The sequence below is a fragment of the Carica papaya genome, chromosome 9, assembly GCF_054855325.1.
Source record: "Carica papaya isolate Zhongbai chromosome 9, ASM5485532v1, whole genome shotgun sequence".
Taxonomy (NCBI): Eukaryota; Viridiplantae; Streptophyta; class Magnoliopsida; order Brassicales; family Caricaceae; genus Carica; species Carica papaya.
In genome coordinates, this window is record NC_142317.1 from 623,555 (window position 1) to 637,385 (window position 13,831).

Consider the following 13,831-nt stretch of genomic DNA (forward strand, 5'->3'; position numbering starts at 1 on the left):
CTATTCACAACTTCTTTGTGGATCGGGATCTGGATTTTGGTCATCTTGATCTGAAATAATTAATGAAAGGGTGAGTTATACTAATTCAGTAAAAATATCACACTACTCACCGATACAGAAATTGAATGTTGGTAAAAATCATAAAAATAACTAATTGAAAGTTGATACATGACTCGTTGGAATGAAACTTAATTTAGTTTTCAATTTCACGAGCACTCTAATGGATAAATCATTGATATTGATGTACTAAATATTATGTGTCGGTTATAGTCAGTTTATAATACAGTAATAGAATGACAAGTTCTATGTATGTAATGAATTTCAAACCTAATTGTATAAAATTCAATTTAAACTAGTATAATCTTATAAATACATTAATAAAATAAATTATTAATACTATTGTATTAATTACTATAAGTTATCCACCGCTATTATATTAATATATTTAAAGAATAACGAGTTTTACGCCCCCAATGGATACAATTTTAGGTGATTCTAATTTGGGCCTTTGATCTAAAGCCTTGTAAGTCCACATAAACTAGGTGGGTTATGTTTTCGGAACTGCCGTTTTATGTTTACTGAAATGCCGTTTTATATATTTTTTTTTCTCTTTTTTACTTTTATTTATAGTTTAAATTAAAGTTAGATGAATTATAAGACTATTTCAATTATTTATTATAATTTAAAAATTATATATAAAATAATAAATTAATAATTTACAATTAATAATTTTGATACAGAAAATCTAAAATAAAATTATTACGATAAATAGTTAAATTTGATTGTTATAAAATACATTAAAATAAAAGGTTAAATAATCAAATTAAAGCGCCAGTCAATTTTGATTAAATTAATTAATTTTAGTTAATTTCTATACGTAAATAAATATAAAAATTTAAATAATCAAATTAATAAACCAATCAAATCATCATTTTCGGGAGTGTGAAGTCAAACTGCGCACGTGTAAACGTTTTTCGGCACGTGCGAGATCCTGGTTTGCCCGAAACGGTCACTTTGACAGGAACATTCCAGACGCTATAACTGTACGAACCTTCTCGAATCCCACCCGTAACCCGAAAAAATCACTTTCCCTCGAAAAATCTCCCACGCACGCAAAGAACAAGGGGGAAAAACTGAACAAACTCCAGCGATCGAACCAAACGACTACGTTTCGTAGAACAATCCAGAATTCATTTCCACCTGTATGGTCTATCCTCGTTAACCAGAGAAGGGACTAGAACCTCTATGCTTCTTATATAAATACACATCCCTTTCCGTGTTTCAGATCAACGAAAAATTTTCGAAGCTACAATCGCAAATCTCTGAAATCTCTCGCGCTCCTCGTTGTTTTCTCTCGCTGCGTTCGCTTATTTGGTTGTATTGCAGAAGGATAGAGGAATGGCGGATGTGCAGATGGCTGATGCAGAGACCTTCGCCTTTCAGGCCGAGATTAACCAGCTTCTGAGTTTGATTATCAACACATTTTACAGCAACAAGGAGATTTTCCTTCGTGAGATTATCAGCAACTCATCTGATGTACGTAACTAAACTCTCTTATCTCTGTATTTTTCTAATAGAATCTGTATATATGTAGCTTCGTAGGCTGCTATGCTTCGTTTTGTTTGCTGATTACAAATTGTTTATTGTCGCTAAATTTTTATGCGATAGATTGTTCAATGATTTGAGTTTTTACTGTCAATTGTAGTAAATGCGAGAATTGTATGTCTAGGATTAGGACTGATGTCGGACAAGCTATTAAACAGAACTGAAATGTTCTGGAAAGAAAATAATTTTCCCCGACTTTTTACTGTTTATTATAGTTGCAGAAGTTTCTAGCCCCAGGATTCGCTGTGATTCGGTTTGCATTAGGGAGCACTTGATTGGTTTGATTTAGTTTCGACAATAACTTTTATGGTTAATGCTTTGTGATCATGTAGGCTCTTGACAAGATTCGATTCGAGAGCTTAACTGACAAGAGCAAGCTCGATGCTCAACCAGAGCTCTTCATTAGGCTCGTTCCTGACAAGGTCAACAAGACCCTCTCCATCATAGACAGCGGTATCGGCATGACCAAAGCAGGTACAATTTTAGTGTTTTCCAAAGTGACATTGCTAATATAAGCCTTATCATCAACTATTTCCTCAACGCGGGAGTGTAATATGGGCGTTAAGACTGATTTACGTCTTTATGTGCAGATTTGGTCAACAATTTGGGTACCATTGCTAGGTCAGGAACGAAGGAGTTCATGGAGGCCTTGCAGGCTGGAGCTGACGTGAGCATGATTGGTCAATTTGGTGTTGGTTTCTACTCAGCTTACCTTGTTGCAGAGAAGGTGATCGTAACAACAAAGCACAATGATGACGAGCAATACATCTGGGAATCCCAAGCTGGCGGTTCCTTCACAGTTACCAGGGATGTCAATGGTGAGCAACTTGGCAGGGGAACGAAGATCACTCTCTTCCTCAAGGAGGACCAGGTATCGCATTCGTACAAATGATTTTTTTTTTTTTAAATGTTGCAATCCTTCTGTCTTGTGAAGGTTACTAACATGGCTTTGCGTTATTTTGTCTCCCAGCTGGAGTACCTGGAGGAGAGAAGGATTAAGGACCTTGTGAAGAAGCATTCTGAGTTCATCAGCTACCCCATCTATCTCTGGACTGAGAAGACAACCGAGAAGGAAATTAGTGATGATGAGGATGATGAACCCAAAAAGGAAGAGGAAGGAGATATTGAGGAGGTTGACGAGGAAAAAGAGACCAAATCAAAGAAGAAGAAGATCAAGGAGGTTTCTCATGAGTGGCAACTCATCAACAAGCAGAAGCCTATCTGGTTGCGCAAGCCCGAGGAGATCACCAAGGAGGAATATGCCTCCTTCTACAAGAGCTTGACCAATGACTGGGAGGATCACCTTGCCGTGAAACACTTCTCTGTCGAGGGTCAACTTGAGTTCAAAGCGATTCTATTTGTACCGAAAAGGGCGCCATTTGATCTTTTCGACAGCAGGAAGAAGATGAACAATATCAAACTCTATGTCCGCAGAGTCTTTATCATGGACAACTGTGAGGAACTCATCCCCGAGTTCCTCGGATTCGTTAAGGGTGTCGTTGACTCTGATGACTTACCACTCAACATCTCTCGTGAGATGCTTCAGCAGAACAAGATTCTGAAGGTAATTAGAAAGAACCTTGTTAAAAAATGCATTGAAATGTTCAATGAGATTGCAGAGAACAAAGAAGACTACAACAAGTTCTATGAGGCATTCTCGAAGAACCTGAAATTGGGCATCCATGAGGATAGCCAGAACAGAGCGAAACTGGCAGACCTCCTTCGCTACCACTCAACCAAGAGTGGAGACGAATGGACAAGCTTGAAGGACTATGTTACCAGAATGAAGGAGGGACAAAAAGATATTTACTACATTACAGGTGAGAGCAAGAAAGCCGTTGAGAACTCACCATTCTTGGAGCGACTCAAAAAGAAGGGATACGAAGTGCTCTTCATGGTGGACGCCATTGATGAGTATGCTGTCGGCCAACTAAAGGAATATGACGGGAAGAAGCTCGTCTCCGCTACCAAGGAAGGTCTGAAGCTGGACGATGAAACAGAGGAAGAGAGAAAGAAAAAGGAAGAGAAGAAAAAATCATTCGAGGACCTGTGCAAAGTAATCAAGGACATATTAGGAGACAAGGTGGAGAAGGTGGTAGTGTCCGACAGAATTGTGGATTCTCCTTGCTGTTTGGTAACCGGAGAGTACGGGTGGACAGCCAACATGGAGAGAATCATGAAAGCTCAGGCCCTTAGAGACAGCAGCATGAGTTCATACATGTCGAGCAAGAAGACAATGGAAATCAACCCTGACAACGGCATCATGGAGGAGCTCAGGAAGAGGGCTGAAGCTGACAAGAACGACAAGTCTGTCAAAGATCTTGTCTTGCTGCTCTTTGAGACTGCTCTCCTGACTTCTGGTTTCAGCCTTGATGATCCAAACACATTTGCTTCTAGGATTCACAGAATGCTGAAGTTGGGTCTGAGCATTGATGAGGAGGAGACTGCTGGTGATGATGATGACATGCCGCCTCTGGAGGAAGATGGCGCTGAGGAGAGCAAGATGGAGGAGGTCGATTAAAAACTAGAAATGGTGCCTCCTCTTGGAGGCTTTTTGTGGGGGTGAGGGCGTTGGGTAGTGAATTTTCAACTTGGTTGTTTTTGTGTCTCTGTTTGTGTTACTGTAGCTTTTTTTACTTTTTCAAGAGTCTCCGTGCGCGTCTGTATGCTACAAATGGAGTTAAATATGTATGGCCTCCTTGCACATATTTCTTGCCTTGCAATATTTCTTTCTCAAGGAGCAATTTGTTACCGTACTAATTTTCGGCTTACCATAAAAAATTCCTGATAAAAGAGACAAGAAAATAATACATCTCCTGACTTAATAAATTGCAATTTATCTTATTTTTACTTTGAGTATGTATTTCAGCAGCATTCCAGTAAATTGCAAATGGAATTTGATCAAGATATTGGTGAAATTTGAATTGTTTTGATTTAATTTATGTTATGTTTAATCCAAAGTTACATTTTATTAGTAGTTAATTTGAATAATCATACATAAAAAATAATCAAAATTTACCAATTTTACTCAATTAAACAAATTTTATTTATATCTCTAATAAATAACTACAAGTTTCCACTTTCATATAAAAGAAATACAAAATATATTATTTAAAATTGAAGAACTAAACTCAAATTTCTATTCTGTGTTTTTTCATTTCATTATTATTTCATTACTCCAAAAGTCTAACAGTACTCCCCATTAATCTTCCTCCCGAAAACAATTAAGCTCCACAAGTTAGGTCTCACCAAACAGATATCACTTCTAAATTTCCATTTGCTTGAGAAAATCATAAGCTCTTTCTCATACATAAGAACATTTTACAATTTAATTTTGTAAAATTATGTATTTTCTAACTCTAAAGAGATATATTAATTAAATTACAATACCAGAGAAACAAAGCTGACTTTAAAGGGTATAAAATCTCATTTTTGGTATCTCTGAAGAATATGCTTACAAATATGTGAAGAGTGAAAAGCCGAAGAGTTAAACTTTCATGCCCATGGCAGAGATAGATGTTTCCCTTCCATTTCTAATTATAACAGCCAACATTACCTGGCTCAAACTGAACATTAGGCTGGATCAATTAATATCCGGCTTAATCTTTCGGTTAAAGTTCAACAGATCTCAGTTTCAACAGAAAACCAGAAATCCAAGACCTATATGAAATTGGCAGATTAAGCACTAAGAGAACTCCAATAAAAGACTTGATGAAATCATATAGACCTTAGTTGCTTCGTGCTCAATAATTCCATTACCCCATTTCACCTTTCAGGAATTACAATCTAGAAAATTCAATCCAGACATATAGAAGTTCAATTCTTTAAATAACAAACTAAAACAAAACTGTGATCACGTTGCAAGGCCAATATAGTATTTAAAGTTACAGATGTTCAATACAAAGTGCTCTGAGATATTAAATGGCTAAACTAGGAAGATTCCGACACTAACACTAGCATTGCCTTTCAAGCAAAACCACCTGATCCTGAAGGCGCTGCACCATAGCCTCCACCTCCGCGGCCAAACCCAGGCCTTCCACCAGATCCCTGCAAGGGAGGGGAGCACAGATATTTAGTGACTGGCGTCTAGTAACTAAGATGATTGTTGTGAAGGTAGTATTTAACATGACAGATTTTCGGCTTCCTCGTGCGAAGTTGCTGTGAAAGTCATATAAAATAGCATACAAAATTCTTCTCAATTGATATGCCCATGTATAGGGCCAATTCTTACATGTCTAACCAAAACATTGGGAGGACCGTGAAATGGTTATCAGGAAGAGAAGGCTCTAAACATATACCGACTTCTTACATTTTCGGGCAAAGGTGAAGTCAATTACCAACCTATGATTCCAGTACTCCGTGAACCAGTAACATGGTAGGCTAAAATTTTTCATGGTTTGAGATAAGTGGGTTAGGAGATTCAACCATACAAACTTATAGTTGTCTTGATACATAGAAAAATTAAGTCAATTCTTCCAACCTCGACTCTAAGTTGAAAAAAAAATTATAATGCATGCAAGTTAGTGCAATCAAATACAAGAAGAATGTAATCCCATAGAAACTAATAAGCACGAAAGAGGGTTACCCTGAAGGAAGGTTGGAAATCAGCAGGGGCTCCTCCCTTCTCACCACCAAAGTCACCTCCTCGAGGACCTCCCCGATAACCATCTCTGTCACCAAACCTTGGACGGTCTCCTTCAAAGCGAGGGGGTCCCCTAACCAAACACAACCAAAATATACTCTCAGCCACAAAAGAAACACATGTAATGGTATACGAAAACCCTCAATGGTGGAAAGCTATCAAATACATTACCTGGGGCGATCACCAGGTGGGCCACCCATAGGGCGACCTGGGGGCTTGGCTGCCTTCTTCAGAGTGGCTGGCACAATTTCTGAAGGTAGATTGAGATAAGTTCTCAAAAATGTGATTCCCTCATTGGTAAGGTACCAGTAATAGTGCATCCAGGCAAATGTTTCTCTGACATACTCCTTGGATTTGAAACTCTGCATCAATTTGATCACCTGCAGGTTGGGAACATCTATCTCTGGATGCTTTGCAAGATTGTAATCCTTCTTAGCATAGCAAACTCCCTCTGTAAATTCAATAGTTATTATTATAAAAAAACACAAAAGAATCAGAACAAAATCTAATTCTCCACCTCTCTATACATCTTAATCAATTTAAATTTAAGTATGAACCCAATAAAAATCTAAAAGAAATATAAGCATCTCTTCTACCATTTAGATGGTTAAGTTCCACAATCGGATAACAAGTAACACAAACTCTCCACTCAATTTCCACCTCACACTACTTAAAACAGTCTTTAACGTTTGAGGCTATACCTTTCTGGTTCTTGCTGAAAAATCACAACAACTAATATAACGATCCCAAATTTCCCTTTTTCTCGTCAACCAAACACGCGAGAAGTGAGCAACAAACAGCAAATCATGACAACTACCAACTAAACGCAAGTATACACTAACCTTGGAAGAGGTACTTGCAGATTTCTTTACGATTCTTCTCTGGTATGATCTAGCAAATTAAATGCAGCAAATCATCACATATACATACATCGCAAGTGAACTTCCATTAGGTTAATAGTATATAGATATTCAAAAAGATAGAGAAACAAGGTACCATCGCTGCAAATCGAAGTCGAATTCAGCCCCTTTCTCGCAGTAGCGGCAGTCGGCAATGGTGCTTTTTGGCAGTAGGGTTTCGCGAACTCGCGAATTGATGAGTATATATATGAGCGACTGCTGTTTGAACCGGGTAGGGCTCAAGTTATGTAATTCTCTATTGGACCCTTTACGGGTATTCAAATAAATTTAAAAGGCCCTTGAGGATGCGGGTTCGACGTTCACTGGCCTCTTGAGCCCGAATTTTTAAATAAACCTTTTAAAAATTCGGGCTCAAGAGGCCAGTGAGTGTCGAACCCGCATCCTCAAGAGTCTTTTAAATCTATTTGAATATCCGAAATGGGTCCAAAAGAGAATGACATAACTTGAGCCTTACCCTGTTCAAACAGCAAGAGCTCATAAGCAAATGGCCCTTTTTTCTCTTTACTGCGGCTGAAGCTTTATATATATATATATATAAATACCAGTGTATGTATATATTATATGTATCTTTCAACCTTCTTCTGTTTTCTTTCACTCTCCCTTCTCTTTCTTCTTCTCTCTGCAGGCGGACACGATATATGCGTGTTAGGGTCTTGCATCATGAACATTTCTCTATTTTCTTTCACTCTCCCTTCTCTTTCTTCTTCTCTCTTGTTTCACGCAGTGTCAACCATTGGCTGTTAGGGCAGACACGTTATATGCGTGTTAGGGCAGATACGATTCTCTTTCTCTGTTTTCTTCCACTCTCTCTTCTCTTTCTTCTTCTCTCTGCGGGCAGACACGTTATATGTGTGTTAGGGTAGATACGATTCTCTTGTCTCTGTTTTCTTTTACTCTCCCTTCTCTTTCTTCTTCTCTCTGCATGCAGACACGTTATATGCGTGTTAGGGCAAGGCTGAAACTTCTTCCTACCGCTATCTATACCCACTCGCCTTCATTTTCCCATACTTTCTACATTGCCAAGCACGTACAGAACATTTAAGAACACTCCACCCAACAACTTTTCCGGGAAAAGTTCTCCTTGAAAATCCTTCAAGTTCGTTCCTATAGAATGTAGTTCATGCATTTAGCCTTTGTCTTCTGTTATTTTGATCATGCAAACTAACTTAGCATGCACAATATGGAGATACACAAACACAGAATTTGGCATTATGCTTTTAAACTTGCAAGCTAAGTAACATTTGAGAGTTCTCGAAGGAGTAGCAATGTTTTCCAGCGAAAATGGTAGCAGAAAGTGAGGACGACTTCGAAATCGGATGATATAACTCAAGAATCTCAAGAGTAATCCAATTTTAACCTTGTCTTTTCATTTTCCCTTTAAATTGTTATCTTCACTCGTCTATACAACATTAATCAGATCAATGAATATGTATTGTATACTGTCAATGAAGATATAATCTATATACATGTAGGTATGTGTATCTGATAGGTCTGCAACTGTTTCTATATCTCCAGTTATCAGCGAGAATCAATTCAAGTGTCTCATTTGTTTTCCCAGTCACAAGAAATGAGCTGAATGCACTGATTTCATCTTCAACCTCTGGTTTTTCTTTTCAAAATATCTGCTGAACGCACTGGCAAAAACTTTTTCAAAATCAACCTCTGGGGATGAGGATCCCACGTTATCAGCCGAATCTGATCTATCTTCCCGATGCTTCAAATTTCCATCACATACTCTGACTTCAAATTGCTTCATTTGACTATGTAATTATGAGGAACGGTGATGGATTCTCATCAAGGTTTGGTCAAGAAGATGGGAGATTGATTTAAAATACTGTCAGATAGAACTGATTAAAGACAACAATTTCCATTTATTTCGGCAGAATATCATTGGGGCAGAGGAAGTAACGGGACACTCAGCTCCTGCGAGCATCCTGGTCACGGCGGAGCAAGTGAGATTCGAGAGACCAGAGGAAGAGGTTGTGCAGCGAAAGGCTGAAAGCAGAAAGCCACTTCGGCGTACTGTTCCGACGCGGAGAGAGGCAAGCTTTTCGGTAAGTCCCTTCTTTTACCAGTTCATAAATCCAGAAGTCGAAACAAATCACCCTTTGGATTTAGTATTTGTGACGAACAGGTTATGGTGTATGTATTTGCAGCTCATGGAGAAGAAACACCGTCACACCACGATCCAACATCATCATCCGCAACCGATAAGGTAAGATCAATTTAACATTCTTAACCCGGATATGAAATTTGTGCATCTAAATCCATACGGTAGATACTGTAGTTAGAGCGTAGGTTTAATGCTTCCTCATCATGGTGAGTTTTACGTAAGTTTGCGACATGGATGCACTGTACCTGTAAGGCATACCAGTGGGCGGTTGGGACCTGAAAGAAACCCCAGGGTGTTGAAGATGGGCTGAAAACCACACCCTGAATGGGCTAAACCCGATGCTAAGATCCTTAGCTAAGTCTAAATGGGCTATAAATTTACGTAAATAAACGAAAGACTCTTCACTAAATTGTGAAAAAGATTCCTGCGAGATTCTGATAAAGAAAATTGAAGAAATGATAAAGAATATTGAGTCACTCACATCTTCATATTGTTTGATTCATAGAGTCCCTGACAATCTTCGTAAACTAAATGAAGAAGCCTACACTCCTATGGCGGTGTACATTAGCCATTTTTCGCCATGGCGAGAAGAAAGAGTTTAAGCCATTGAAAATGTTAAGTTGAAATATTTGGAGAAAATCTATCAACGAACTAAAATCATCATACAGAAACTTGTCAATGCTGTAAAACAGAGAGAAGATAGAATCTGCAGTTGTTGTAAATAAATCATTAACAGAAGTAGTAACGGGTTAGCCAAGATCATTCTCGTCGATGTTGTATTTATCATTGTTTGCATTGTCCAAGCATATTACGGCATTGAAGGCAGACATGGTAGTTTTCTTGAGAGAAATTTTTTATTTTTCACTATTTTGTTTCACGATTTAATTTTAATGGAGAATCAATTTTTCTTCTTTTTCGTTAAAAACCTCTACGACTTAATCTTTCGATCTCACCCAAATCACAACCTCTTTATGTTTCTAGAAATTGTGTTTGTTCTTTGAATACTTCAACTGTTAGAAAGTAATCATCGGAAGAAAGTAGAGCATTTCACTGATATGATAATAGTATTTACTACACTGTTATTCACAAATTTGTCTTTAAAGAAAGGAAAAACTACAAGCAGAAACCTTCATAATATGGCACTGTTATGGAAGGCAAATGTGAGAATTGAGATAAGTCCTGGCACAAACTTACTGGATACAAAGTTTTTAAATAACAAACAAATAATTTCTATAAACTGAAAGAGGCTATTATTTGGGAGAGATAGAAAGATCAAGTTATAAAAAGTCTTGAAGAACAAATAAAGGATGTTTATTCTCCAGTAAAATCAAATTATCAATCAAAACATGAGAAAATTAAAAATTTCTCTAAAACAAACTAGCATGCCTGCCTTAAGTGCCATAATATGCTTGGACAATGCAGACAATGACAAATACAACATCGACAAGAATGATCTTAGTCAACCCGTTGGTGCTTATGTTACTGGTTTTTGCATAGCAACTGCGGATTCTATTTTCTCTTTGTTTTACAGCAGTGACAGGTTCTCGGATTCTTTGTTCTCGAAGACTTTTATAATTTAATTTTTTTATCTCTTCGAAATCACAACTTCATTCAGTTTCTAAAAATTGTTTGTTTGTTTTTTAAATACTTCAACTCCCAAAGAATAATCATCGAAAGAGAAGTAAAGCACTTCACCGATATAATATGGACATTTCCCACATTATCATTCCCAAGTTTGTCTTTAAAGAAAGGAAAAACCATGAGTAAAAACCTTTACAGCATGACAGAGTTACAAGAGGCAGGGGTGAAGATTGAGTTGAATCCTAAAACAAACTTGCTGGATATAAAGTTTGATGAAGGAGTGCTCAAAATTCCTCATATTCAATTAGAAAACATTACGAAATCTTTAATTCAAAACCTAATGACTTTGGAGAAGTGTTACAATCAAGAAAACATGTATATCTGCGATTATATGTTGCTGATGGATGAGTTGATCAAGACTGTCAGAGATGTTGATTTACTTGTTGAGAAGATAAAGTGGCTCACCAGTTATTATATTTAACAAACGATGTCTTAGTGTTACTTTCAACAAGTACACCTTCTATACTAAGTTGTGAAGAGATTTAAAGACATGCTATGATCAACCTTAGCATAGTTAAAAAGCGATCTTGAAACATGAGTATTTCAAAAATCTTTTTAGATGTGTTTTCACCGTTGCCGCTGGGGTATTATTGGCTCTAACTTTCATTCAAACTATGTGTGCTATCATAAAAAATAAAAAGATATTTTATTTTACGATGTTAGCACACACAATTTGAATAAAATCTATAACCAGCAATACCTCAGCTGCAATGGTGAAAGCACCTTTCTAAGAAGTCCTGAAATACTCATGTTTCAAGATCGCCTCCAACCATGTTAAGAGTGATCATAGTGTGCCTTTAAATCTCTCCATAGCTTAGCATAGTAAGTGTACCGCTTCAAAGCAACACTAAAGCGCAGTTTGTTAAATAAAGTAACTGGCCGCAGTGCTGTTGCCTAGCCAGTTTACCTTCTCAATGAGTAAATCAACATCTCTGGTAGTCTTGATCAACTCATTCATCACCGACATATAATTACAAACTTACATGTTTTTTTGATAGTGACACTAATCCAAAGCCATTAGATTTCAAATTAAAGATTCTATAATGTTTTCTAATTGAAAATTGGATTCATGTAACAGGAGAAAGGTTTCCCATTACTTAGCCGGAAAGATATGTGGCCATGAAATAGGGATTAAGTGGAACGGAATTGACTGGGTGGTAGAGTCGTGGAAACACCTGTTTCTTCCATATTTTGGACCTTAGCTCCATGGAACAATATGCTACTGCTGAAACATAGAAGAATTGAAATCTTAGATCAAAACACTATGTATGGATGGTATGAACTGCCTAAACAAGAATTCTTGAACAGCGAACAACCAGAGCTATTACTCACTACATAAAAAAATGTGAGACTAAGAAATTTTGAGCACTCTTTTACATAACTTTAAATTTGCCCATGGTTTTTCTTTTCTTTAAAAACAAACTTGAGAATTTTAGTATGATAATGCTCATACTATATCGATGAAATGCATTATTATCTAGGAGTTGAAATACTTAAAAAACAAAAACAATTTTTAAAACTGAGAGAGGTTGTAATTTGAGCGAGATAGAAAGATTAAGTTATAGAAGATTCGAGGACAAAGAAGGGAAGTTGATTCTTGAGTAGAATCAAATCATGAAACAAATCAGGGGGCAGTCAAAGCTTTATCTCAAGATAGCTATCATGTCTGTCTTTAGTATCGTAATATACTTAAACAATGCGAGCAATGACGAATATAACATCGACTAGAACGATCTTGGTCAACCCATTATTTATTCTGTTAATGGCTTTTGCATAGCAATCGTTGACTCTATATTCTCTATGTTTTACATCATCGACAAATTCTCGAGTGGTGATTTTGGTTCATTGACGGACTTTCTCCACACATCTCAACTTAAAATTTTCCATGAGTTGAAGCTCTTTCTTCTCACCATAGTGAAAATTGCCAACGGACACCACCATAGAAGTGTAGGCTTCTTCATTCAAAGTGCAAAAATTGTTAGGGACTAAATATGGAACAATCATTGCGATGTGGGTGGCTCCAGATTTTTTTATCATTTCTTTAATGTCCTTGATAAGAACCTCGCAGGAATCTCCTTCACAATTCGACGAAGCACCCTGCATTGATCTACTTAAACTTGTATCATAAGATATATAAACCAAATGTGAGATCAATAGATGAAATACCGTATCAAACGAAATATAGGTAGGAGGAAATAACTTATCCACATAGCAAGATCCAATATTTAACTTCTGTTCTTGTGCGAACGATGAAGTGAAACCCTCTTTGTAGAGATCTTCGTCTTTCATATCAAGATGGAAAGGAAACAGATCATCCATATGCTATGGAGTCAAGAATTTCAACCATGGCGATTTCACCTGCAATAAACCATCGTTTTAATGAATCTATGAGTTATATTTTCCTTTAAATATTACTAAAATTTAATACGGATAACAAGAATTTGTCATTGTAGTCCCTCAATCTAACATTCATATTCCCTCAAAGGAAGTATCAACTAAAAGTTCACAAAGCAGAATTTTCCATCTTTAATATATTAAGTAGCTACATAATGTACGAAATACTAAATCAATGGAAATAGATGACACTACAAATCTGATCACTTTTTCACAATTACTTATTTTTCCTATTGGTTTTGAGTCAATCTTGATACCCTGTTCTAGAATTGATAAGAGTGGTAAGAGCTACAAAATGCTTGGTAAGAAAATTCATGAGTCCCTACATACTGAACTGAATGAAAATACATATAACTTCCCCTACACTATATAACATTAGTGTGTTATAGTCCCTTATGGTTCGATATTTATAGATTCCAATCACAAATCCATTTCTATATACTGACAGTTAAACTTTTACAATTCATCGCATGATGCCGTTTTAACTTCTATCTCAATGGATAAGAAATTCACAAT

At 36.9% G+C, this 13,831-nt stretch overlaps 3 protein-coding genes across 3 annotated transcripts; 2 read left to right on the plus strand and 1 right to left on the minus strand.

Moving 5' to 3' along the window:
* Positions 1–1,201: 1,201 nt before the first annotated feature.
* Positions 1,202–4,313, plus strand: LOC110810309 (heat shock protein 83). Its single transcript, XM_022036440.2, has 4 exons — positions 1,202–1,536; positions 1,938–2,079; positions 2,196–2,476; positions 2,576–4,313. The coding sequence occupies exons 1-4, from the start codon at positions 1,399–1,401 to the stop codon at positions 4,124–4,126; spliced, it is 2,112 nt and encodes a 703-aa protein (XP_021892132.1). The 5' UTR covers positions 1,202–1,398; the 3' UTR covers positions 4,127–4,313.
* Positions 4,314–5,337: 1,024 nt separating this feature from the next.
* Positions 5,338–7,403, minus strand: LOC110810318 (small ribosomal subunit protein eS10z-like). The gene is made up of 5 exons (XM_022036451.2): positions 7,244–7,403; positions 7,090–7,138; positions 6,419–6,698; positions 6,191–6,320; positions 5,338–5,652 (listed from the first exon to the last, which is right to left on the minus strand). The coding sequence occupies exons 1-5, from the start codon at positions 7,244–7,246 to the stop codon at positions 5,572–5,574; spliced, it is 543 nt and encodes a 180-aa protein (XP_021892143.1). The 5' UTR covers positions 7,247–7,403; the 3' UTR covers positions 5,338–5,571.
* Positions 7,404–7,794: 391 nt separating this feature from the next.
* On the plus strand, positions 7,795–13,513 carry LOC148239699 (uncharacterized). Its single transcript, XM_088211516.1, has 5 exons — positions 7,795–8,508; positions 8,683–9,221; positions 9,324–9,879; positions 10,009–10,272; positions 10,821–13,513. The coding sequence occupies exons 3-5, from the start codon at positions 9,736–9,738 to the stop codon at positions 11,340–11,342; spliced, it is 930 nt and encodes a 309-aa protein (XP_088067642.1). The 5' UTR covers positions 7,795–8,508; positions 8,683–9,221; positions 9,324–9,735; the 3' UTR covers positions 11,343–13,513.
* The last annotated feature ends 318 nt before the right edge of the window (positions 13,514–13,831 follow it).

Coding starts and splice junctions, on each gene's coding strand:
- LOC110810309 (XM_022036440.2), top strand. CDS start 1,399: ATGGCGGATGTGCAGATGGCTGATGCAGAGACCTTCGCCTTTCAGGCC. Junction 1,537..1,937: donor TTATCAGCAACTCATCTGAT/GTACGTAACTAA, acceptor GTGATCATGTAG/GCTCTTGACAAGATTCGATT. Junction 2,080..2,195: donor TATCGGCATGACCAAAGCAG/GTACAATTTTAG, acceptor CTTTATGTGCAG/ATTTGGTCAACAATTTGGGT.
- LOC110810318 (XM_022036451.2), bottom strand. Junction 6,699..7,089: donor CTGCAAGTACCTCTTCCAAG/GTTAGTGTATAC, acceptor TTGAATTTACAG/AGGGAGTTTGCTATGCTAAG. Junction 6,321..6,418: donor CCACCTGGTGATCGCCCCAG/GTAATGTATTTG, acceptor GTGTTTGGTTAG/GGGACCCCCTCGCTTTGAAG.
- LOC148239699 (XM_088211516.1), top strand. CDS start 9,736: ATGATAAAGAATATTGAGTCACTCACATCTTCATATTGTTTGATTCAT. Junction 9,880..10,008: donor CATGGCGAGAAGAAAGAGTT/TAAGCCATTGAA, acceptor TGTAAATAAATC/ATTAACAGAAGTAGTAACGG. Junction 10,273..10,820: donor TGTTTCTAGAAATTGTGTTT/GTTCTTTGAATA, acceptor CAGCAGTGACAG/GTTCTCGGATTCTTTGTTCT.